The 26384-nt window shown below is 43.0% G+C and overlaps 1 protein-coding gene across 4 annotated transcripts in view; it reads left to right on the top strand.

Moving 5' to 3' along the window:
• LOC129856971 (ETS domain-containing transcription factor ERF-like) overlaps nucleotides 1–26384 on the top strand; it is a 56216-nt gene that overhangs the window by 20082 nt on the left and 9750 nt on the right. For 2 of the 4 annotated variants that reach the window (XM_055924788.1, XM_055924789.1), the window contains 2 exons: nucleotides 20387–20463; nucleotides 21343–21577. In XM_055924788.1, the coding sequence (XP_055780763.1) occupies nucleotides 20387–20463; nucleotides 21343–21577 (312 nt within the window). Of the gene's footprint in view, nucleotides 1–20386; nucleotides 20506–21342; nucleotides 21578–26384 lie in introns of all 4 variants that reach the window. The other 2 variants (XM_055924786.1, XM_055924787.1) reach the window with 1 other exon arrangement.

Below are 26384 nucleotides of genomic sequence, written 5' to 3'. Positions count from 1 at the left end.
AAAAGTAATATTACAACCTATGTGTTGTGATAATTGTGTTGTTTGCTCTATAACCCGTTAGTTCATGTGCCTTGACACTGTGATATACAATATAGGCCTAAGGCCGAGACAATAAGAAGACACAGTGGCAGAATAAATTCAACCACACATTTGTCTCATCACAAAACCAGAGAGCAACATCTGTCTGGTGAGGTCCACGAAACAAATTGCATGCAACAAAGTTACATGACCTACAGCATGGTCAAGCAAGGTAATGTTTCCGACATTTTTGGACTACTGAACAACTATTGATTTAGAACAGAGGAGAGTTACTGCAGGTCCCAAAGAAAACAGGAGCTGCCTCCACTATTCCAGCACCATTTCAACTTAGACATTTCAACATCATCAAATCACCTCTGCTTAATCTAATACAGTTACAACTAAAAGATACCAAAAACAAGTTAGTCCAATAACATAAGCTAAATATCATGTGGCTGTCCATGGTACTGATTTCTCTCTCTCTCTGTGTGTGTGCAAGTAGAAAAAAACATGTTGACTGACTCTACTTGTAGAGAAACACCAATGCCATCCTCCTCTTTCATGTTGCCTAAAGGGTCTATGACTGTCATACAGTACATGCTTTTAGTTGTTGTTGTTCCCTTTCATGGGCTACGATGTGGCAGGCCAGCAAGTTAACATTAGCATACAACATCTAGTTACATGTTGAACTTCCATCCTCTCAGGCCAGGGGTGCAATGTATGAATTTACGGTTGGATCAGAATCACCGTTATAATCATTGGCCAGTATGGAAAATTAAGTAAAACCACAAGTCCAAATCCCTATCTCCATCCATGGCTAATTTAGGAAAGGGTCGATTTTAGCTAGCTAGCTAGCCACCGGAGGACAACAACACATTGAGATGCAACAATGCAACTTTTTTCTGTCAATGCGGTCTAAGGCACTGCATCTCAGTGCAAGAGGCGTCACTACAGTCCCTGGCTGTATCACAGTCCCTGGCTGTATCACAGTCCCTGGCTGTATCACAGTCCCTGGCTGTATCACAGTCCCTGGCTGTATCACAGTCCCGGCTGTATCACATCCGGCCGTGATTGGGAGTCCCATAGATTGGGAGTCCCATAGGGCGGCGCGCAATTGGCCGAACGTCGTCCAGGTTTGGCCGGGGTAGGCTGTCATTGTAAATAAGAATTTGTTCTTAACTGACTTGCCTAGTTAAATAAAGGTTAAATAAAATAATAATAATTCCCTTGCCACTTTTTTTCTGGTGCACCAGGACCATTCTCAGTTGAGCTCACTTAGTTTAGCTAAACGCTGGTTGGCCTAATATTTTACATATTTTTTATCAAGGCTTACTGGCTTCCCTTTCTTGTTACGATGTCATACTCTTTCTGAGCAGACAGCATCAGATAGATATGCTACACATACTGAGACAGAGGAGCGCTGTTTCGTTCGCTCGGATGCTTTCTCTGGTGAGATACATTCAGTCTCTTGCGAATTGAAGGACATGTATGCAACACAGAGAGACGAAAGATAAATTATTATTTTGTATGTTTTTTCTTTTTTGGGGAAGCCTTGCTTCCCTTGACATCCATGAATACACGCCACTGGATACCCCAGATAGAGAGAGCATTACATTTGGCCTGTGTTGACAGAGGGAGGTTGTATTGACTGGCTCTTGCAGGGGAGGCGTGTCCCCAGCCCTGTCGCCAAACCATTTGTGGCGTTTAATACACTGTAGCAGAGGTCTCCCTAACCTGTACACTGCATGCAGCAGCTGTAGGAATCAATATGCACTAGTCTAGACTGAAACGGAGCATCTGACACAGAGTGAAAGAGGGAGTGAGGATGAGAAAGAACGAGGGAGGAAGAGGGAGAGAGAAATAGGAAAGGATATAGAGGGAAACATAGGAAAGGTCAGAGTGAGGGATCCAGGGAGATACAGAAAGGAGACAAAAGGAGAGGAAATGATCAGAGACATGGTTTGAAAAGCATGGAGCCAAAGAGAGGAGAGAGAGGGATGGAGAGAGGGGGGGTGGGGGGTGGAGTTAGAGAGACGTAGATGGTGAAAGAGAGCACGCGATAGAGAGATAACAAGAGAGCGTGGTCAGTGGCTGAAAGAGACATTAAGCCAAGAGAAAACAGGGATGGAGACACCAAAAAGAGGAAGACATGGACACAGAAGAGGATACACACAGGAAGAAAAAAAGACATAAGAGAAAGAGAAGGGCGGGAGAGAAATAGAGACAGAGGGAGAGGAAGAGAGTGAGAGAGAAGAGGAAGAGAGCGAGAGAGAGGGAAGAAAAACAGAGAGGGGGGTAAAATTTCCATCAGGTTTTCAATTGGGGCGGATCAATAGTGTATTAGAGCTCACCTTGACCCTGTCTCTCCCCCTTCTCCCTGGCCCCCTTCTCCCTGGGCCAGCACACAGGCCAAGCTACTCTCCCTCACAGCAGGGGGCGGAGAAGGGGAGAGATTGCATTACGGCCTCCTTTTCTTGGACCAAAGTGGCAGAAAATGGCACAATAAAAAGAGGGATAGAGGACAGAACGAAAGAGAAATAGAAAGAGGAAAAGTGAGAGTGAGGGAGAGAGAAAGAGAGTTGTGGGGTGGAGGTGGTCCATACTGGATGTTGTGTTGTTGTATGTGTTGGCAGACAGTGACTATACATGAGGAGATCTGACTGAGGGACATATAGGCAACAGAGACTATGCATGGGAAATGAAAGCACTGTGGCCCTATAGGCTGCAGCTGGTTCTATTTAGGAAAACAGATATATGTGTACTCTGATGCACTCTTCTTTACATTGTGACTGTACAACCTTCACTATATGGCACCATTCTGTTGTATAGGGGTCTGTCTTTACTCTTTTGGACCTCCTGTTGTATTGTGTCTCAAAGGTTGATTTATTACATATGGTCTCCATGACATAAATGTAATGTTGAGCCAAAAAGCAGTTGATTTGTTGTCTAGACATTATTTTCTGTCTTTACATTGTGAGTTTCTGAATCTCGATAGGACACACTACATCACAACACGAGGACACAGTACTTCACACCATTTCAGGGGACAGAATCAGGGGCAGAGGGAGCGAGGGGATGGGGAGCGATTGAATGAAAAAAATTGATCCGGGAATTTAGCATTTAGACACAGTTTACAAAGCGATATAGAGGGGAGGCGCGGGAGCAGAGGGGAATATAGGGGGAGGACACTTAACTTTACAATAGGTCAGCTTTGCCCAATTGACTAACTGTAACCCCCGCATAGGTTAGGGTGTACTGTAAATACATGCGTGGTGTAAATTAATTTCACAATAGTGTTTTTGTTTTATAGAATTTAACTAAAATGACAGAATTGTTGGAGGAAGTTGACAGGTTTTTTTGTAGAATCTCAGATTATGTTCACGTTACCTTGCCCATATGGAAACTAGCCTTTTTCACTCGTTCCCGTTCAAACTATTCCATTATATATGTGTTCTTATTGTAAATAGATGCACAACCACGTCTCAATAAAGGTTTATAAGGAGAAACACTAATGCCGCCACTAACCTCCCCACATTTCCTAATGTTGTTCCCATTGTCACCCATCCACACTTGGGCGCACATGTACATGCAGGGAATCTCAACAACACACTGTCCCTCTTGCTGAGGGGAAAAATAGAAGAAAAAAGGAGAGAAAAGAAATCGATCGCCGGGGATAGCGGTGCGCGTCGGAGGATCGTATCTTGTCAAAATAATATATTACCCTCATCCCCGGCTGATCGATGCGGTGGATTAGGGACGGAGGGCTCCCTCTCCCCTCTTTCTCCCTCTCTTCCTCCCTGGCGCTCCGTGCAGTTTAATATTTACCTTCGTGAAAGAGCGGCCGTGACGGCGCTCACTCCTAATTGATTCCGACACTTGGGGCTCTCTGTTTGGGCGGCGGATGAGAGAGGGAGGGGTTTGTGGAATGCAAAGAGAGAGAGAGAGAGGGAAAGAAGGAAACAGTGTCGAAGAAAAGTGTGTAAACAGCGAATGGACAAAAAATGAAATGAAAATGCCTACAACAAGACAAAAAACATTCTGAAGATTGTGAGCGCAGTGACCGAATGGAGAATGAGAAATTATGTATTTAGGGAGATGGATGAAGTGAGTAAGAGAAGGATAAAGGGCAGAAATGAAAAGGTTAGGATAAGTCTGTGTTAATGATGTGGAGGTAGATTGATAGAGAGATGGAGTAGCCTAACAGATGGATTGAAAAGAGAGAAGGAAAGTAAAAGGAAATAAGGGTGAGAAGTGTAAGAAGAGAGATAGAGGGGGGGGGCGTAGTAGAAAAGGATGGATAGCACGGCATGGATAGAGGGATGAATAATACGACAAGGATGGAGGAAATTAATGTGGAAGAGAATGGGAAATGGAGAAAAGCAGGGGGAATGGGAGAGAGTGGAAAATTGGACAGGAGGAGAGGAAGAGAAATAGAGGCATAGGGAACAAGGAGAGCAAACGAGAGGGATTAAGAGAGCGACAGAAAGATACATGACAGGAGGGGTGGACATAGAAAACCTATAAAATAGAGCGTAGGGGGAAAATAGGGGACGAGGGAAAAAAGCGAGAGAGGTGACAGGATGATATCGAGGGGGATAGACAGAAAACAGGAGTTATAGGAAAGGAGTGAGGGGGCAAGAGATGGAAAAAAAATTCAATGAAGGAACTGGCCTGTCATCTTGTTCCGCCAGCACAGAGCGCTCCTATAAAATACGGGGAGCAGGCAGGCCACACAGGGTGACTTATGTGTATATGTAGGCTTTGTCAATATATCTTTCTGTCTTCCTTCCTCTGTGCTCCCCTTTTGCTCCCTTGCTGGCTCTTTCCAGCTCTGTCTCTCTCTCTCTCTCTCTCTCTCTCTGTCTCTCTCTCTCTCTCTCTCTCTCTCTCTCTCTCTCTCTCTCTCTCTCTCTCTCTCTCTCTCTCTCTCTCTCTCTCTCTCTCTCTCTCTCTCTGTTTCTCTCCAGCTCTCTCTCGCTATCTCTCTCTCTCTGTTTCTCTCTCTGTTTCTCTCCAGCTCCCTGTCTCTCTCTCTCTCTCTCTCTCTCTCTCTCTCTAGCTCTCTCTCGCTCTCTCTCTCTCTCTCTCTGTTTCTCTCTCTGTTTCTCTCTCTGTTTCTCTCCAGCTCTCTCTCTCTCTCTCTCTCTCTCTGTTTCTCTCCAGCTCCCTCTCTCTCTCTCTCTCTCTCTCTCTCTCTCTCTCTCTCTCTCTCTCTCTCTCTCTCTCTCTCTCTCTCTCTCTCAGTCTTTCTCTCTCTCAGTCCCAGTTGAGTAATTTCCCTTTCACTCAGACCAGCACATCTCTTTATATCTCTCCTTGTCTCTCTGTGTAGTTCCCACACAGATTCACAGGCCATGGGAAGGTTTTAATCCCGTGAGGATTTATACATGAAAAATAACCAGAGGGACATTAACTTGAGCACACATTCAGTTGCCTCTGTAAATTCTCCAGGTCTGTATCCCACAATGATGACACAGTATTATTATGAGAGTCTGCAGGGTAGAGGGATAACCGAATGAACAGTGTAGTGTTCCAAGGTGTTTCTGTCCCGTATATCTCTATAGGAAGATCTAGATACAGTGCTCATCAGCCTCTATTACTTTCCATATTAGCCATTCTCACACAAGTAGTCACTGAACTTGAAGCGTTGATGATGAGCGTGTGTGTGTGTGTGTGTGTGTGTGTGTGTGTGTGTGTGTGTGTGTGTGTGTGTGTGTGTGTGTGTGTGTGTGTGTGTTAATTTGAATTGTAGGAGTTCATCATAACATCCTCATGGAGCATCTTTAGCTTGTTCAGCTGAGACCTGGTGTGGGGCTAGGTGTGGGGCTAGGCGTGGGGCTGGGTTTGGGGCTGGGCGTGGGCGTGGGGCTGGGCGTGGGGAGCTATGGGGGGTTGGCGTCCTGCACTCTATGAGGTTGGAGGGGAAGCCTACTAAGAGCACTCATGAACTATTTCTAAACACATAGAGCTTTATTGAAGGGGTATTCTGAGTTATGACAGCTCATGCTTTCAGACAGGACAGGCCCCGTTTAGATCCATTTCTTCTGGATTCAGTCAATTCAAAATAAGTATTGAAATTAATTTAATGGATCATCAATTTTTGATTTTGTCTCTCTCTCACTTTTCAGTTCATAAATTGGATTTCAATGTATCTCATTTGAACTGACTGAATTCAAATGTAATTGACCCCAGCCCTGCAATATGGGACAACTCTTGCCTCACCCTCCTCCTCCACAGATGGCAGGCAGGTTTGGGGGGAGGACGGGTGAGTGCGAGACAGCGGGAGGAGTGTTCCCCTGGAACGAGCCATAACTTATTTATTTTACTGAACAACACAGAAATAGAATCCCAAATCCATCCGTGACTTCCTCTGTTCCTGTTTCATTCTGTCTTTCATTCCCTTTCCCCGTGTGTGTTATTTATTTATCTCTCTCTCTCTCTCTCTCTCTCTCTCTGTCCTCCCCCTCTCTCTCTGTCTCTCCCTCTCTCAGTCTGTGTATTTCTCCCTCTCTGCTCTCTGCTCTTTATTTACCTCTCTCTCCTGCTCTCTGCGGTGGCTCAGGGAGCGGTAACAGAAGTGTCAGTTGTCATTATTGGTCTAATTCAGTAATCCGTCATCGAGGCTCACTGTATGCAGCGGATTATACGCCGGCACAGCAGGTGTACTACGCACTGAGGTGGAGATTCCATTTGACACGCACAGAGGCGAGGGCCGACGGGGGCCAGGCTGGCGGGCATTGTGTGTGTGTGTGTGTGTGTGTGTGTGTGTGTGTGTGTGTGTGTGTGTGTGTGTGTGTGTGTGTGTGTGTGTGTGTGTGTGTGTGTGTGTGTGTGTGTGTGTGTGTGTGTGTGAGAGAGAGAGAGTAGTAAAGGTCTTTTGATTTCACTGGAAACAAAGAGTTCTGAGCGGTATCAGTACAGAGAGTACAGAGTACACAGTCACATAGGAGTTCAGAGGGACAGGGTTAACACACTCAGTTACACAAACACACTCAGTTACACAAACACACTCAGTTACACAAACACACTCAGTTACACAAACACACACACTTACACAAGCACACACAGTTACACAAACACACTCAGTTACACAAACACACTCAGTTACACCAATACAAACACACTCAGTTACACAAACACACTCAGTTACACAAACCCACACAGTTACACAAACACACACAGTTACACAAACACACACAGTTACACAAACACAAACACACACAGTTACACAAACACACTCAGTTACACAACCACACTCATTTACACAACCACACTCAGTTACACAACCACACTCAGTTACACCAATACACACACAGTTACACGAACACACTTAGTTACACCAACACACTCACACAGTTACACAAACATACTCTGTTACACAAACACACTTAGTTACACCAACACACACAGGTACATCAGTACACACAGTTACACCAACACACACTCACACAGTTACACAAACACACTCAGTTACACCACACCCACAGCCACACCCACAGCCACACACACAGTTGGTCAATGAATAGTCAGTAGTGCACTGAGAGAAGGAAAGGCAATCATACCTATAGCTATCAAAATGACTTCTAAGAGAGGTTTCATTTCTTTGCTGATATCATGAATGAATATGCATTGTAGAAATGAATGATTTGTCTTCCATGATAGGATTATGAATATGATGAATGGTACTAGATTCATTTTGATAGTGATGATCTGGGTATTATACATCGTGATTGTATTAGGAATTTCAGCTCTCCACAACATTCATTGTGTTTCCATGTTTTTTTACTGTTCACGATGTTTCATCATTTATTGACGTTATGAATACACATGTTGTCATTTTTACATTACACGCTTTCCATGTTCATCAACGAGCTTGTCCTATTACCATATATTGAAGTCCATTTAGAAAGTGTCCAGGTTGAATCAAGATGACCCTAAAACTACAACTCCCATCTCATAGCACTGCAGTCCTAGTTCCCCCGGGGGGTCTCAAATGGAGCAAAAGAAGACTGCGTAAATCTTCTTTAGTAAGTGTATTGTGAATTGTGAGGACAGCGTATCTCTCCTTTCGCTCTCTTACTTTTATCAATTTGTATGGGAGCTCCCACCTCTCGGTTCCCCACGGGTATGGTGGGTTTGATCACGTTCTCAACCCCACAAGGCTGCAAATCCAGTAACCACTGTAAGTGTTTTAAACAGTTTAAACTATCAACATACTTCACGCTGTGTCTAGAACCCCTATACGTGTCTCAGACCACACCCTTTCGCTTCCCGTAGGCTACTTTACTTTGAGGTTGTTTATTAGGCACATGGTCACGTTCAATGGCATCAAGTACAGTCTTATGTGGATATTCAGCTGGTGAATTTTTCAATTGTTTTTAAATTAAGAAAGAAATTTAAGAAACAATTTCGCAAGATTCGTACTTGCGTTTCTGTAGCCTACCAATTATAATGTATCGTTTTTCGGTCGTTTTTCTAGTCTACTGTTTCGATAGAATTACGAATTGTACATGTCATTGTAATCCAGGCCAGTAAAATATAACCAAGAAGCAAACATATTTATGCCTGTAATATTGTCCATAGAATAACTGAATAGCTTAACCATCACTAGGCAGACAAGGAACGAAAATAAATTAGGGATTGGCCTATAATAATAATAGTAATAACAATTATTAATATTACTACTACTACTATTAATAATAATAACAACAGTAATAATGATAATAATAACAATAATAATAATAATGTCAAAAAGGAGAACATTTATTCATAAATGGTGAAAATGCACATGATTCGTTGACTAATTACTTTTCAGTAGGCTACTTATCAAACATCATGCCTATAAATCAAACACACACACAAAAACGAAATGTTACCACTATTTTTGTATCCGTTCAATAATTGATATAGCTCACTGTGTTATGAGCTTGTTGTTTCAACATTCAGACATGTAGGCTATTCAAATTTCCCTTCTTATTCATCTGTAGAGTGCTACTTTCGGTAAACATGAACGATCGAGTCAAGGGTAGAGACAGGAGGCGATGGAAGGGGGGGGGGTAATGAAGAGGAAAAACACCTGTCTGCACGGTTCTGGGGGGAGTTCAACCCGCCGTTTCCGTTTTGCAAAAGTTGCGGTAGTGAGACAAGACTAAGAACTAAGAACTAAGAACTAAGAACAAACGGATAGCTCAAACCGGCGGCGGCCAATCCGGATGAGGACAGGAAGAAATGAACAACGAACGGTTCATTACCGTCCGACTCTCTTTCTGAAAAAAAACAACACTCTTTCCCTCTCTCGTACTTTTTTAGATCGAAATCTTTACGAATTTTAAAAGGTCTGTTAGAATCTAGATCTTGTTTGCATTGCGACAAATCTCAACATTCGTCACACAATGTTTTACTATGAAATAATGGACACGAGAGGGATATGGATGGGCTGCGAATTAAATGAAGGAGTAATAGCCTAGAATTGAGAAAAAACGTAGAAAAGTGTACAGGAAACGAAGAGGCAACTTGAAATAAAGGAGGAGAGGAGTATGTATGGAGACCGACAGAGGGAGAGAAAGAGAGAGGACTTGGGCAGAAGGAGGGAGTGTGTTAGACAGAGTTGGGAGGTGATGGCAGAGAGATTAATGGTCTGTGTTGATGTTTGGGGCAGGGCACTCACTGCTTTGGCCCTCTTTGTAATTCTGCACTTAATCACCATCATTATGACACAGGGAGCGGACGGAGGAGAGAGGGAAGGAGGGAGATAGAGAGAAAGGGGGGAAACCGAGGACAGATAGAGAACAAGGTGATCAAGGAGGTTGATGATGGAGAGGGGACACTCGGAGGGAAAGAGAGAGCAAAGTAGAGGAGAAAGAGAGGAGACAGAGGAGAGATGAAGGAAAAGAGTGGGTACTGGATGTGTGCTTGAAATATTACTGTATGCTTGAGTGAGCAGGAGATGGAAGATAAGAAAAAAAGGGAGGGAGAGAGGGGAAGAAAGAGCTATGACAGCAAGATGTAAAATAAAGATGGGGGGGAGAGAGAGAGAGAGAGAGAGAGAGAGAGAGAGAGAGAGAGAGAGAGAGAGAGAGAGATGAATGGATAGAAAACAGGATGAGAGAGGGAGCAGCATGAAAGAGTACGTGTTGAAGAGTAGGGGGCTGATGATGAAACGCTAATTAAAGTAAACGAGCTACCTGAGCCCTTCGACTAACCCCTTGTCACACTCTGTCAAGAGCAGGAGAGAGTGAATGAACTAGGGAGGGTGGGAGGGGAAGATGTAGTGGGAAGACGAGACAGAGATTTATGGAAGACGGAAGTTCTTGATGTTCAATAGTTGTTCCTTTAGGTCCAAGTTTAGTTTCCCATGTTGCCTTTTCATATGAACCATTATGAACTAAACAACTAAGTTTACCCAATAACTCTTGTTATGGGTATTTTCTATACTTTACATGGCATCGGCATTGTTTATGTGTAATCTGAATAATTTATGTTCTGTATGACCTTGTACCAGTGATGGACAGTTGTCACTGTTCATTTTGGTATCCAAGGATAAGAATTTGTTCTTAACTGACTTGCTTAGTTAAATAAAAAATAAATAAAAGATGTATTGAATGGGTGAAAGTAGCACTGTTGAGAGCCAGTGCTCCAGTGTTGCTCCAGTGTTGCACCGAGGTTGGGCTGTAGTACATATCCTCTCCTTTTCCAACATGTGCACAACATGGGCTTGAAAATGTCCACCACTATCCAAAGATGAGCTCTCATGTCAAGTAGAGAACAGTAACAGCAGTTGGCATGACTCGTGGACTTATTTGCCAAGTGCCCGAATTCAAATAACTTGGGTGATTTGGAAATAAATAGCTACCATTATCATATACTGTATGTTTGATGTCATGCCTCTTCCACTGTATGGGTTGGGGTGGTTTAACTACATGTCATTGTAACCACGGTGTTCTTTTTACGGACCAGTCATTTTCAGGGTTCACATGTTTTACCATAGCTAGTTTTTTGTGTGTAGATAGCCATGAAAACATATCAGTGAACCGCGTTAATAAAGATACTTTGTTGTCATCCTGTTATTATTACAATTGGTCCCTTGGTTGTTACCCCTTCATGATATTTCCTTAGTCCATCAAGCATTTTGGCGAGCTATATATAAATCCACCATTCCTTATTTCTTAATGCTCATATTCATTCAATTAATCCCGCGTCTAATGCGTTTATATATTTATTTAGCCCATCTCGCTATTCCTCTTTACTTTTTTCGTCTCTCTCTCCAACGATTATCCTGGCGTCTAATTAGAAATCGATGCTGTTGGGGCCGGCGGGTATTTGCGATGTGTTTGTGGACATTGAGAACAATTCCCCCGACAGAGACAGAGAGAGAAAGAGCGAGAAGAAAGAAAGTAAATATGAGGAAAAAACACACACACCTCCTCAATTTACCCTACTGACAAGCAACTTCACTCCTTCCAGCTATTCTTCTTTTTAAAAAGCAGTAAAAAGCAAGTAACGGAGAAATGAAAATAATATAATTTTAACCACTGGCGCGAGGGATTTGAGCGGGGAGTGTTTTTAGAATAAATAAACGATGAGGGGTATTTCAAACGCTTGAAATGAATGAGCATAGCTCAACACTAAAATACAAACAAATGTTACCACCAACTATTTAGAAATAAATGGTATCTGCTGGGTCACCAAGGCAGTATGGAGGAGACCATTGGCCTTCTCAGTTTTAGTCTTTCTGCTTAATGTAGGTAATTATAGCCATAAAAAACTATTTTTGGGATACCGGTATTAGCCTATTTATTTACTTATAATTTCCTTATTATTTGTATTATTATATTAATAGCTTACTATTATCATTATTATTATCATTATCGTTATGATTGGTTATTATACCTGTATTTAATATTCATATAATTTGCTGAATGTAATTTTTAAATAGATATGTAATGCATTGCTGAATTTTTGTGTCTGTGCCTCTGCGCCTGTCTGCTCTATTCTGATACCGATCCAAAGTCTCTTCCGGTCGTCGCGTCCCGTGGAGAGGAGTCGGTAGAGGCGACGGGTTAGCACGATTACTGCCGGAGCAATCGAACCTAAACGAATTAGGAACCCCAGATGCCGGTCTGGGAGAACATTTTAAAACGAAGTGAAAAAGGATTGAGAGTGCGCCCTTTTATTAGTTCAGCTCACACCGGTACCGTCTGTGTTCAGCTTTATTTCTCTACCCATAATCAGTTTTAGCTGTTTTTTGTTGTTGTTGACCCTTACAACGAAATCTCTCTCTCCTGCTTTATTCGGACTTTGTTGAATTCAGTGTCAGGAAATTGGGGAATATATTGTCATCTTTTAGCGATAAGGAAAAATAAAATAAGTTGTTTTTCTCGATGTTGCCTCACATTTCGTCAGCCCCTCTGATGCTATACTTGGCAAAGGCAATCTGCTGGTGTGTGTGCCTCTGTTCGTTGGTTTGGTATTTGAGTCAGTCAGTGCATGTCTGTCAGTCCATCTCTCCATCTCGCGCGCTCATTAAACGTCCCTCTCTCCCCTTCCCGGCGTGTTTGTGCTCCCACTCCCGCCCTCCTTCCTCCTCGCCTCGCTCTCCACTTGCCCATGGCTATATGATCGTGAAAAATGTGTTTACAAAACTAGCTCTCTCACAGATCAAACCACACGCGAATCAAAGACTTGGAGAGAGAAAGAGAGTGGAGGGAAGAGAGGGTTGTGTGTAATTTAAAAATTCGTTTTTTTTTTTCCTTGTGCATGTGGATGTGTGCACATGGCTCCTTTGGCAATACAATATCTTTAAGCCCAAAACAACTGTTTGTGTTTCATAGTTAAACATGAGACATAATGTAATATTGATGGCTCCTTGACACACTAACACGGTGAAACAAGGCCTGCCTCAGTTCAGTTGATCATTAGTGTGTATTACACTCCCGTACAGTGCTGTGCTAACAAGCACCGCACCTGAGATAAGTTGTCATCTGTAGTTGAGCTTTCAGAAGTGTGACACGAATTGGTTTAATTGACAGTTAGAGAAGCATTTGCTGTTGTGTTTTATTTCTCATGTTGCTTTTTCTCAAAGTCCATTTTAGGCCAGTCATTTTTGTGATGATGATGATGATGGTGGTGTGTGTGTGAGTGTGTGTCTGTGTGTGGTGCTCAGGTATATATCAGAATATGGTGGGAGATGGTGGGAGGGAGAGTAGGGGTCTTTAGATTCATCATAACAAATCAGGGGACTGAATATAGAAGTGGGTAATGCAATACAGTATTGATGGAACAATAGAGAGAGGAAGAGGAAGAAATAAAGAGAGTGACTTGGCGAGACACAGAAGGGGATGAGAAAGAGAAGAGTGCCAGAGGAGAGAGTGAAGGGGTAAAGAGAGGGGGATGAGAGACAGAGAGGGAGGGGCAGACAGACAAGTGGGGGAGTGATTATAGCAGGGTTTATGTATGAGCTATTGATTTAGTCGGTGGTGACTTCTTGAGTGGTTAATTCGGGAAGTGAGAGCGATAGAGAGAGTAACTCACTGACCAGGGAGGAGGAGGGATAAATAGAGAGGGGGTAGAGAGCAGGGAAGGGAAGGATAAGGAGGAGAGAAGGGTCTGTAACAAGTGCATCTCCTCATGAGGTGAAATCATCGCTTTTATCACCATGCATCTAAAGACAGGTGTTGAAATCAGGGCGGTACAGTGTTGGTCTCCGCAGGATGAAGTTAAAGGTGTCATTTTTCTGTTAACCTTTGACCTCTGAATCCCATAACCTCTGCGTCCAAAATGTGACAATTTTTCCTTTGAAGTGCACTACCTTCAACCAGGCACTGCTGAAACTAGTGCACACTATAGGAAATAGAATGCCATTTTAATCCCCTGATCTGACAAACCACCATGCAGGGTTTAAGTAGACTACATTTTGGTCAACGAAGAAAATATTATGTTCAAATGTCTGATTTTTCCATAAAACAGTTGTCTTTCATGAACAAGTTTGATAGCTTTTGGTATCTTTTAAATCTCATGCTCTCACTTTCTCTACAACTTTGCATTTCTGAGCTCTCTCTTGTGCATCTGGTCTCTCTCTCTCTCTCTCTCTCTCTCTCTCTCTCTCTCTCTCACACACACACACACACACACACACACACACACACACACACACACACACACACACACACACACACACACACACACACACACACACACACACACACACACACACAGCCCGCCAGCCTGGCCCCCTACCAATTATAATGTATCCAATTTTATCTTCCCATGGCCGTTTTTCTAGTCTACTGTTTCGATAGAATTACGAATTGTACATGTCATTGTAATCCAGGCCAGTAAAATATAACCAAGAAGCAAACATATTTATGCCTGTAATATTGTCCATGTGTGTGTATTTTCCCACACACACAAACTCCTCCTCTCCTGTTACTGGGATGAAGGCTGTCTGAGGGCATTGACAGATGGATGATGGGACACACACACACACACACACACACACACACACACACACACACACACACACACACACACACACACACACACACACACACACACACACACACACACACACACACACACACACACACACACACACACCTTCCCTGTTTACCTTTATGATAGGGTGAAGTTGAGCCCATAGGTCACTCATATGCTCCATAGAAACAACAGATGGTTCTGCCCTTCTCACTGTCTTACCCTGTCTGAAGGAGTCAACATCAACCCTAACCCCAAATCCCTAACCCTAAATTTAAACCTAACCGTAAACCTAACCCTTATTGTAACACTAACCCTAATTGTAACCCAGCGAAATGTTAGCTTTTGTCTGGTCCCCACAAGGATAGTAAAACAAAACCACACCCACACACCTTGCATCTGGAAGTAGTCATTTGCAATTAATCAAACTCTGTGAAATTGCCTGATCATGAAATATATTTCGTATATATGTTTGTAGATGTAATCATGTATGTGCGTGTGTCTCTTTGTGTGTATTAGACGTGAATGCGTGTCTCCGCTTGTGTGAAGTTTAAGGTCCGATCGCCAGAGCAGTTTCTTTTCCTCTTTCTCTTCCCCTCTCTTCCCTCTCGCGAAGGTTTTGATCTCTCAGCCGCGAGATCAAAGGCGCTCTCTGGCTATTAGTCAGCGCGAGCCATTGATCCCTCATCGATCCACGCGAGACACAGCCGCCCCGTGAACACCGTACTAGGCTCCCCAAAGCTCTCCCGCACGTCGGGAGAGAGAGAGAGAGCAAGCAAGGAGAGAGGGGAAACGCAAAGGGGGGCAATGTGTGTGTGCGTCTGTGTGGATTTTTTACTGGCACCGGTAGAGCCAAGCTCGAGCTTTTTCTTTGCCGCGGGACATGAAACAATGAGGCTCGAGCCGGTTTTAATAAAGCGCGCTTTCCCTCCTTTCAACTCTGGCGCTCGGCGGACGAGCCGGCAGCGGAGAGCGATCGATAATTAATGACGATGAATAATTTAACCCTATCGATTGATACTTTTTCTTCCTCTTTTTTTCTTCGTATTTTCCTCCTTATATCTTAAGGCCGGTATTCTGTAAGGTGGTGATACCATATCACATGCAACCCTCTCCCATCACCATCTCCTTAACTTGAGCAAGTTTTCCAAACATTCGCTTCCTCATTCACATGCCAATCTACTGTATATTTATTCATAATTTAGCTTCATAACTAAACACACTTTTCATAATAAAATCGTCATCATTAGGGTTCACATACAAAACTTTACCCCATTTATTTCCCCTGGTTGAGTCAACGTTGATTCCACGTAATTTCAATGAAATTAAGTTGAACCAATGTGAAATAGGGCCTAGACTTGACGTCTTTTCCCAGAATTGACGCCTTTTCCCAGTGGGATGGCTGTTTGGTGATGTCGATTCACATACACACATATCTCCAAAAGGCCCATAGTTTTCAAGCACCCAATGCTTATAGGCGTAAATTGTATGGTCTTTTTTGTTGTTGTTGATTAAATTACATGTTGTTTCTGAAGTGGTTTAGCAGTTTTGGGATTATAGTCAATTTTACAGGCTCATTTCAAGTTCTCTATAATTTTATCTTCTTGACCTGTTCCTCTTTTGACTTTTGTTTATTTATTTTCCTTCCCCATTTCTCCCACCATTGATCCTAGTAGTATTGTTGTCTGTTCCATAGACCTCTCCACCTTCCAGTTTAACATTTGGACAGCCAGCAGGTCCTGTCTTCCATCCCCCTGCACTTCTTCCCCCTGCCCCTCTGCCCCTCTGCCTCCCTCCCTCCCTCCTCTCATATCCCCCCTCCTTCTCCTCTTACAAACCCATACCACAGTCCCTCTGTTCTTCCACCCTGAGGCTGACCAGAGTGTCAGAGCTAACCAGAGAGGGAACAGAGAAAGAGGGAGAGGGGGTAGAAGGATAGGGAGAGGGTGTTCAGTTGGGCATTTTCAGGGGCAACCAAAAAAGAAAGATGAGATAGATGTACAGAGTTAGTTTCATCTGTTGGAGACAGAGAGCGAGAGAGGCCAGACTCATATCTCTTCTCTTTTTTTTGAGACCCTACACTTTTTCCATCTTTAGACACCACTGGAGACAAAATGTTGCCAGAATGTCAGTCTGTCCAACTTCCATATCTGGCTGTTACTCTTCACTCTGCTCCCTCTCTGTCCACAGTCTCTCCATTACCAGTCTTTCTTCTGTTCCAAGTCCCCACTCTACCGCAAGTCCCCACTTTACCCCTGTTCCAAGTCCCTGTTTTACCCCAAGTCCCCACTTTACCCCTGTTCCAAGTCCCCACTCTACCGCAAGTCCCCACTTTACCCCTTTCCAAAGTCCCCATTCTACCTCAAGTCCCCACTTTACCCCTGTTCAAAGTCCCCACAACCACAAGTCTCCACTTTACACCTTTCTCAAGTCCCCATTCTACTCCAAGTCCCCACTCTACCCCTGTTCCAAGTCCCCACTCAACCCCAAGTCCCCACTTTACCCCTGTTCCAAGTCCCCACTCAACCCCAAGTCCCCACTTAACTCTGTTCCAAGTCCCCACTCTACCGCAAGTCCCCACTTTACCCCTGTTCCAAGTATCCACTCTACTGCATATCCCCACTCTACCCCTGTTACAAAGTCCCCACTACCCCTGTTCCAAGTCCCCACTCATCTATCAGACCTGATTTCGTGAAATGCAGTTCATTACCATATAGAATCTGATTCTACATTTCCATCCACAGAAAAGCTCAATAGTGAACTCCAAGGCAGGTGCAGGTGTACTATGGGGTTCCAGGACACATGTTATAGGTGTATTAGTGTAACAGTGAAACAATAGTTGCCAGTGTAAAACTGGGACAATATGTCTCGCACTCTGCCTTTTTTGTTATTGGTGATTAGAGTAATCCTTCATCTATACTGTTGCATTGGGTGGCCATCAGTTACTGTGTGAGGCTGGTCTTTTCTTTGGTCCATTATAGGCTCGTCCCCAATGCTACGTGCAAACCTCTTTGTGAGTATCTTTTAGCCTTTGTTTATGCACTGTGTGTGTGTGTAGTCTGCATCTTTGGTAAACAATGAACATTACATTTTTCAGCCCTGCGATAAATATGTGTGTGTGTGTGTATTGATTCAGTTAGTATCCACGGTTTCAACAACGCCTCATTGTGTGTGCTATTACTATCACTATCAGTCTCTACCTGTACACTGGTGTTGGTATGTGTGAGTAGAGTATTTACCTGTGACTCGGTGTGTCTGTGTGTGTGTATACACTCCATTAGTCTATCAGTGTGCCTCTGTATCTGGCAGTGTGTGTGCATGAGGAGCAGTATTCCCTGTGCTGCTAGTTATAATGTTTCTGGGGGTGATAGGGGGAACTTGAAAGCCCTGTGCTGCCCAAATCAAAACTAACAAGGAAATGATGGGGGCTCCTTTATCTCTTCTCTGGCCTGGGGGGCCAGAGAGGAGGGAGGGAGATTGGGAGTCGGGTGGGGAGGGGGCCTGGCTTCCTCTTTGATTTGTAAAAAATGCATTACCTCCGAAATCAAACAGAAAATTACTGTGCCGAAGCATAACACACAGAGCAGGAGAGGGAGGGAGAGAGAGAAGACAGTGGACAGGTGGGAAAGGGAAGGGAGGAGTCAACTGTGGAGATAGGCTGGCAGATAGATAGGAGATGGGTGCGTATAGATTTTGAGGAGGTGCGCAGGAGGAAAGAGAGGTAGACCTTGTCTGGTACTAAAGCACCCATATTGTGTATCCTCTGAGAGTACAGACTGGGGTTTAGGAGTCTATGGTAAATGATAGGATGATGTGCTATTGATGGCCCAAAGCTCAAGGGAATAGGGAGAGGCATAGATTGTTGCAAACATAGAATTACATATGGAATCATAGACATATAGGAGCTCTATGGCTGTAAAGATCAAATAAATAGACAAGTTGAAATTCAGTGCAGTGCCTGTCAGGTCTCAAATATGCTTAAATACTGCTGAAATACTGTACATATAGCCTTTAAAGGTGTGGAAATAATTCCACAACAATCTCTGGAAAATTGTTTTGAACGTACAGCTTCCCAGAATGCATAGTTATCTTAGTAAATAATTGAACAGGGAGTATAGGCTTGTTAGTTACAGGTGAAGATAATTACTTGTGACAGACAGAGTTTGCACTCAGGAGGGACAGTAAAGGAGGGACAGTAAACAAGGGACAGTAAAGGAGGAGCAGGGAGAACAGGAAAGTGAGGAAGAGAGGAAAAAGAAGAAGGGATATATGCACTCAGACGATGGATTCTGAGAAAGAAACAGAGGTCTGAAAACTCAAAGATGAAGCGAACGGGAGGAGCCACAGTCCAAAGACTAAAAAGAGCAAGAGGGTGAGAGTGGGTGAGTGAGAGGGTGAGAGTGGGTGAGTGAGAGGGTGAGAGTGGGTGAGTGAGAGGGTGAGAGTGGGTGAGTGAGAGGGTGAGAGTGAGTGAGTGAGAGGGTGAGAGTGTGAGAGGGTGCGTGTGAGTGAGAGAGAAATGCCTGGAGTTAGTAATAATAATTTATACAAACACACCTCAATAATTCACGTACCATTTCAATGCTGGAGGGAAAATCCACATTTCACAGAGCATAATTAAATAGAGGCAGAGAGTGGAAAGAGAGAGAGAGAGAGAGATGGAGAGACCAGCATTAAAGATACTTTTGCAGTGGCAGGGTTTCTTTACCATTTGAGGTTTGTAAAGCAACCAAGATGAAATTGTAATATCCAAACTATATCCAATCTCTTGAACTCGTCTCACTTCTCTTCATCCTAACATTGACAGGTGCACATCCTTAGTATTTCACCATTCACCTCCACAGTTGTCTAATGTGCACAGTAGAATTACAACTCTGTCTTTAGTCATATTCACTCATATTACAGGGTCAGCCATAGTAGTATGGCACCCCTGGAGCAAATGAGAGTTAAGTGCCTTGCTCAAGGGCACGTCGACAGATTTTTCATCTTGTCAGCTCGGGTATTTAGAGCCCACCGCTCCAACCACTAGGCTACCTGCCACCCTAATTCACAGTTTAATTTCTATTTTCAGAGGTTATTTTCTCAGAAATAAAATGATGTGAATGTTCAGACAGAAAGACTGTGCTGATCAACAGTTTGCTGGCCAATAAACATGTCTGGATGTATTTATTCTGTACATTTACCTGTTGTGCTTTTCACCAGCTAACCCAATTCCAATTTTGGGCATTTATTTGGCATATTCGATACAGATCTTATCTTAGGTATTAATAATGTGAAAATATGAAAATACTTCAGCTTTATTTGTTTTTACACACCTGGCCTTGGTTCTCATTTTAGTTTCTATTTTTGTAATTTTCTCCTCATTGTATTACAAATATGAATTATTTTAAATGATTGTAAATTGAATATATCAGTCTTTCATGTAACATCTTTGTCAATAAAGCCGTTATAACCACTAAACCACTAACCATTTTGGAATGAATCACTACTTCCTACTCCCACTTTTTGATCAAAACAGCTTCTATCTATCACCTCATTATCCTGCGCCTTCTTCAAGTTTAAAGAGATTAATTTCTCATATTCTTTAAACATACTGTAGGGATGTCCTCCACATTGCATCAGTTACTGTTCTCTGACCCTGCTAGATCGCGCCATCAACACATGATCTACAAAAGCTCTTGATATATACTGTATGTAACGTTGATATGAGGGACTCAAAACCACGGTGAAAAAACATCCCCTGCCCTTTGCCCTGCAGGTCATCTCTCACCTCGGACTTGGTTAACTCATCCCTCTCTCCCACCTTTCTTTTTCTCCCAGGAAATAAAAGTAATTTGAATTCAATTATAATTTTTCCCTCTCTCCCCTTCTCTCCCTCTGTCTGCCCATCTCTCAGGTGTAGTGGAGGCATGGACTGTAACTGCGTCAGTGATCTGTTGCTCACCCCCCCTGTCCCTGCCCTCTGGACTCCAGGTGAGGCAAGCAGGATGGGGGCACTTTTTTGCGGAAGCCGGGGTACGTGGTTTGGGGAGTTGGGGATTTTATTAGGGTTGTGGAGGAACATTTGATTAACTTTTGGGGGAGGGCAGATACCAGTTATACACTAAGGGGAGATGTACAAAGTGCTTGTACCTGTGCAATGTTTGGTGTTAGATGTTATTATCAGCAGGAATAAAATAGACAACAAAAAACCTTGATGCTAATTTACCAAACTGTCTTTATTTACACTTCAACTAAATGCATTATTCCTACCTCTTAACCTTTATGTACCTATTTGTAGTAGGTTTACCTGTATTCCCTTGCATAGTTTTCCCCTGTGTTACTGCTTTGTACACCAGGCCTTGATAGCTAGTGTTTTCTAATGGTCAGTATGTATACTCCAACAAGTCTGCATTATAAAGATCATTTGTTATTTATGAATAACCAAAAACGTACCACACACATCAGTGAACAAATAACGTTTCTAATTTGTTAGGATTCATGTTTCTTTACTTATTCTGCAATGGCTAATTAGCCAGAATTTTTTGTTCAATTGATGAGCTATTAATTATATTAGAAGTGTATGGCAGCAGGCAGTTAAAATTCAAGTATTATCAAATTGTAAGTAGCATCCATCAACTCTGAAAGAGAGCTGAAATCTAACTGACCAGCTAGTGGGTCCAAGCTAGAGGGCATTAGTAGTACCACAGAGCAACATTGCTGTAAGCATGCTCTATGATATTAAACACATCATCCCTGAACTGCATCACTCCATCAGTCATCCAGACAGCTAGCCCCTTTGGCCAGCACTCACCATTCACAGACCAATAGGCCTCAATCTCATCCTCCCACTCTCCTGCTCCTCCTCCTCAGGCATCGCCTTCCCAGACTGGGCCTACAAGCCTGAGTCGAGCCCCGGCTCGCGACAGATTCAGCTTTGGCACTTCATCCTGGAGCTGCTGCAGAAGGAGGAGTACCAGAGTGTGATTTCCTGGCAGGGGGAATATGGAGAGTTTGTCATCAAGGATCCTGACGAGGTGGCCAAATTGTGGGGCCTCCGGAAATGCAAACCCCACATGAACTACGATAAGCTGAGCAGGGCGCTAAGGTAGGAACTGTGCGCCTGTGGGTATGTGCCTGTGTGTGTGTGCGTCGTGTGTGTGTGTGTGTGTGTGTGTGTGTGTGTGTGTGTGTGTGTGTGTGTGTGTGTGTGTGTGTGTGTGTGTGTGTGTGTGTGTGTGTGTGTGTGTGTGTGTGTGATTGTTTGTTTGTTTGTACTTTATCTGATATTTTTCAGTAAAAGAAGACAGAAAAAGTAGCAGTATTTATTTTTTGTGGATTTAAGTCCTATGTGTCTCATTCACCTTCTCCCTCTATGTCAGTAAAAATGGAAAGAAAAATATTATGTTTTTTCCTTAAAAATGTCAATACCCTCGATTTCACCTTATTTTCCAATGTCCAAATGGAAAAGTTCACTCTTTAACCTCCGTATAAAAAATGAAATAATAATTTGCAATTATCCCCCATATAAAATAGCTTGGATTTAGACCTACTGAGAATAAATCAACTCCTTCTGCCTTTTCAGAAATACTTGGCTCAAAACTCTACGCATTGCTATGTGATTTAAGCTATAGCCCTGCTACCTATTCTGCTATACATCATTCTATTGAATTTACCCCGCACCCCACCGCTACTCGTTGCTTGCTTATGCAAATGACAATACACACACACACACACACACACACACACACACACACACACACACACACACACACACACACACACACACACACACCCTGTTACCGCCCTCCCTGGTTTCCCCTGCCCTCTCGTTAATGGGGGCTGTCGTAGGGGTCTAATTGTTATGAATTGGCTGGGGCCATAATTAGCCTTCTTGATTAGCCTAGCTTAATTGCTCAATTAAGGGCCACGGCACAATTGCCACGCAAAGCAAAAGTGTACAAATTATTGCGAGGGCCCCAACCGTTTGTGGTGGATACATACGGATATACATTGTATTTAGAAAGTATTCATACCCCTTCACTTTTCCCACGTTATTCTAAAAAAAATTTTTTTTTTAAATTACCTCATCAATCTACACACAATAACCCATCATAATGACAAAGCGAAAACAGTTTTCTGGAAATTGTTGCTAACCTATAAAAAATAAAAAACAGGAATACCTTTTTTACGTAAGTACTCAGACCCTTTGCTATGAGACAGGAAATTGAGCTCAGGTGCATCCTGTTTCCATTGATCATCCTTGAGATGTTTCTACAACATGATTGGAGTCCACCTGTGGTCAATTAAATTAATTGGACATGATTTGGAAATGCACACACAGTCCCACAGTCGTCAGAACAAAAACCAAACCATAAGTCCAATGGAATTGTTCATAAAGCTCCAAGACATGATTGTGTCGTGGCACAGATCTGGGGAAGGGTACCAAAACATTTTTGCAGCATTGAAGGTCCCCAAGAACAAAGTGGCCTCCATCATTCTTAAATGGAAGAAGTTTGGATCCACCAAGACTCTTCCTAGAGTTGTCCGCCCGGCCAAGCTGAGCAATCAAGGGAGAAGAGCCTTGGTCAGAAAGGTGACCAATACCCAATGGTCATTCTGACAGAGTTCCAGAGTTCCTCTGTGGAGATGGGAGAACCTTCCAGAAGGACAACCATCTCTGCAGCAGTCCAACAATCATGTGCCTTTTACTCCTCAGTAAAATGCACATGACAGCCCGCTTGAAGTTTGTCAAAAGGCTCCTAAGGACTCTCAGTTCATGAGAAATAAGATTCTCTAGTCTGATTAAACCAAGATGGCTCTCTTTGGCCTGAATGCCAAGCATCACGTCTGGAGGAAACCTGGCACCATCCCTATGGTGAAGCATGGTGGTGGCAGCATCATGCTGTGGGGATGTTTTCAGAGGCAGGAACTGGAGGACTAGTCAAGATCAAATCAAGTTTATTTTATATAGCCCTTTGTACATCAGCTAATATCTCGTAGTGCTGTACAGAAACCCAGCCTAAAACCCCAAACAGCAAGCAATGCAGGTGTAGAAGCACGGTGGCTAGGAAAAACTCCCTAGAAAGGCCAAAACCTAGGAAGAAACCTAGAGAGGAACCAGGCTATGAGGGGTGGCCAGTCCTCTTCTGGCTGTGCCGGGTGGAGATTATAACAGAACATGGCCAAGATGTTCAAAATGTTCATAAGTGACAAGCATGGTCAAATAATAATCAGGAATAAATGTCAGTTGGCTTTTCATAGCCGATCATTTAGAGTTGAAAACAGCAGGTCTGGGACAGGTAGGGGTTCCATAACCGCAGGCAGAACAGTTGAAACTGGAATAGCAGCAAGGCCAGGTGGACTGGGGACAGCAAGGAGTCATCATGCCCGGTAGTCCTGACGTATGGTCCTAGGGCTCAGGTCCTCAGAGAGAGGGAAAGAAAGAGAGAAGGAGAGAATTAGAGAGAGCCAAGATTTTCAAAATGTTCATAAATGACAAGCATGGTCAAATAATAATCAGGAATAAATGTCAGTTGGCTTTTCATAGCCTATCATTAAGAGTTGAAAACAGCAGGTCTGGGACAGGTAGGGGTTCCATAACCGCAGGCAGAACAGTTGAAACTGGAATAGCAGATCGAGGGAAAGATGAATGGAGCAAAGTACAGAGAGATCCTTGATGAAAACTCAAGTGCTCAGGACCTCAGACTGGGGTGAAGGTTTACCTTCTAACAGGACAATGACCCTAAGCACACAGCCAAGACAACACAGGACTGGCTTCGGGACAAGTCTCTGAATGTCCTTGAGTGGCCCAGCCAGAGCCCGGACTTGAACCCGATCGAACATCTCTGGAGAGACCTGAAAATAGCTGTGCAGTGACGCTTCCCATCCAACCTAACAGAGCTTGAGAGGATCTGCAGAGAAGAATGGGAGAAACTCCCCAAATACAGGTGTGCCAAGCTTGTATTGTCATACCCGAGATGACTCAAGGCTGTAATCGCTGCCAAAGGTGCTTCAACCAAGTACTGAGTAAGGGGTCTGAATACTTACGTAAATGTGATATTTCAGTTTGAGATTTTTTATAAATTTGCAAAAATTCAAAAAAAATGTTTTTGCTTTGTCATTATGGGGTATTGTGTGTAGATTGATGAGGAATAAAACAAATGTTATCAATTTTAGAATAAGGCTGTAACGTAACAAAATATGGAAAAAGTGAAGGGGTCTGAATACTTTCCGAATGCACTGTATACAGGTCTGTATGCCTGTGAAGTTGTTACCTTAAATCTACAGTGTAGCTATACAGGATTTTAACTTTGTCACTGGCCTATTTTAAATTACTTACATGCTTAAAATAGTAAATTAAAGTCTAAGAATGTATCAGGACAGTCACCAGCTTAATATAATATGTTTTTTCTTTATTCAGTTTTGAGAACACCTCCCACCCCGCTTCACCTCTGTACCAACCCTCTCATCTGAACCATATGGCAGTATGTAGTATCTGACAGTGTAGGATTCTGACAGGTACTGTAGCCTGTGACACCTCAGTAGGTGGCACAGGAAACAAGCACTGTAGAGTTGGAGTGATTGGCACCTGAGGTTGTTTCCATAGAGACACCACTCACATTGTAGTCCCGCCCTCAAAGAGGCACTTCAGTTGTGAATGATGCCAGAAGCGCTGACAGCAAGAGTTGATGTATATCTATTATGCATATTTCTGTACATATACTGTACATGTCATAAATTATATTTATGTACGTATACTGTACATGTCATAAATTATATTTATGTACGTATACTGTACATGTAATAAATAATATTTCTGTACATATACTGTACATGTAATGAATAATATTTCTGTACATATACTGTACATGTAATAAATTAAATGTATGTACGTATACTGTACATGTAATAAATCATATTTCTGTACATATACTGTACATGTAATGAATAATATTTCTGTACATATACTGTACATGTAAGGAATTATATTTCTGTACATATACTGTACATGTAATTAATAATATTTCGGTACATATACTGTACATGTAATAAATACTATTTCGGTACATATACTGTACATGTAAGAAATCAAATGTATTCATCACATGCTTCGTAAACAACAGGTGTGGATAAACAGTGAAATGCTTACTTTACGGGCCCTTCCCAAATATATTTAATATTTACATAATAATTGCTGTATGTCAACGGTGCACAGCAGGTCAGATCAGGCTCTGGAGGGATGTTGTTTATGTGCTTGTTTTTGGTTTTACTCAGGGACCTAATTAGTCCTGTCTAACAAGGTGTGTGGAGATTTTATCAAATCAAAACATGAATTGATCAGTGAGATGCCAGGGAGAAACAAACCCAGCAGGAGTTCAGCCCTGTAGGACCAGTGTTGTCCCCCCTGCTGTTAAGGGAACACATTACTGTTGACCAGGGCTCTCCAACCTTGTTCCTGGAGAGCTACCCTCCTGTAGGTTTTTGCTCCAACCCCAGGTGTAACTAACCTGATTCATTTTACCAACCAGCTTATTATTAGAATCGGGTGTGCTAGATTAGGGTTGGAGGGAAAACCTACAGGATGATAGCTCTCCAGGAAGCAGGTTGGAGGGAAAACCTACAGGATGATAGCTCTCCAGGAAGCAGGTTGGAGGGAAAACCTACAGGATGATAGCTCTCCAGGAAGCAGTTTGGAGGGAAAACCTACAGGATGATAGCTCTCCAGGACGCAGGTTGAAGGGAAAACCTACAGGATGATAGCTCTCCAGGAAGCAGGTTGGGGGGAAAACCTACGGGATGAGAGCTTTCCAGGAAGCAGATTGGAGGGAAAACCTACAGGATGAGAGCTCTCTAGGAAGCAGGTTGGAGGGAAAACCTACAGGATGAGAGCTCTCTAGGAAGCAGGTTGGAGG

This window comes from Salvelinus fontinalis, chromosome 6, assembly GCF_029448725.1.
Source record: "Salvelinus fontinalis isolate EN_2023a chromosome 6, ASM2944872v1, whole genome shotgun sequence".
NCBI classification, from domain to species: Eukaryota; Metazoa; Chordata; class Actinopteri; order Salmoniformes; family Salmonidae; genus Salvelinus; species Salvelinus fontinalis.
This window is presented reverse-complemented; position numbering and strand designations above follow the sequence as displayed.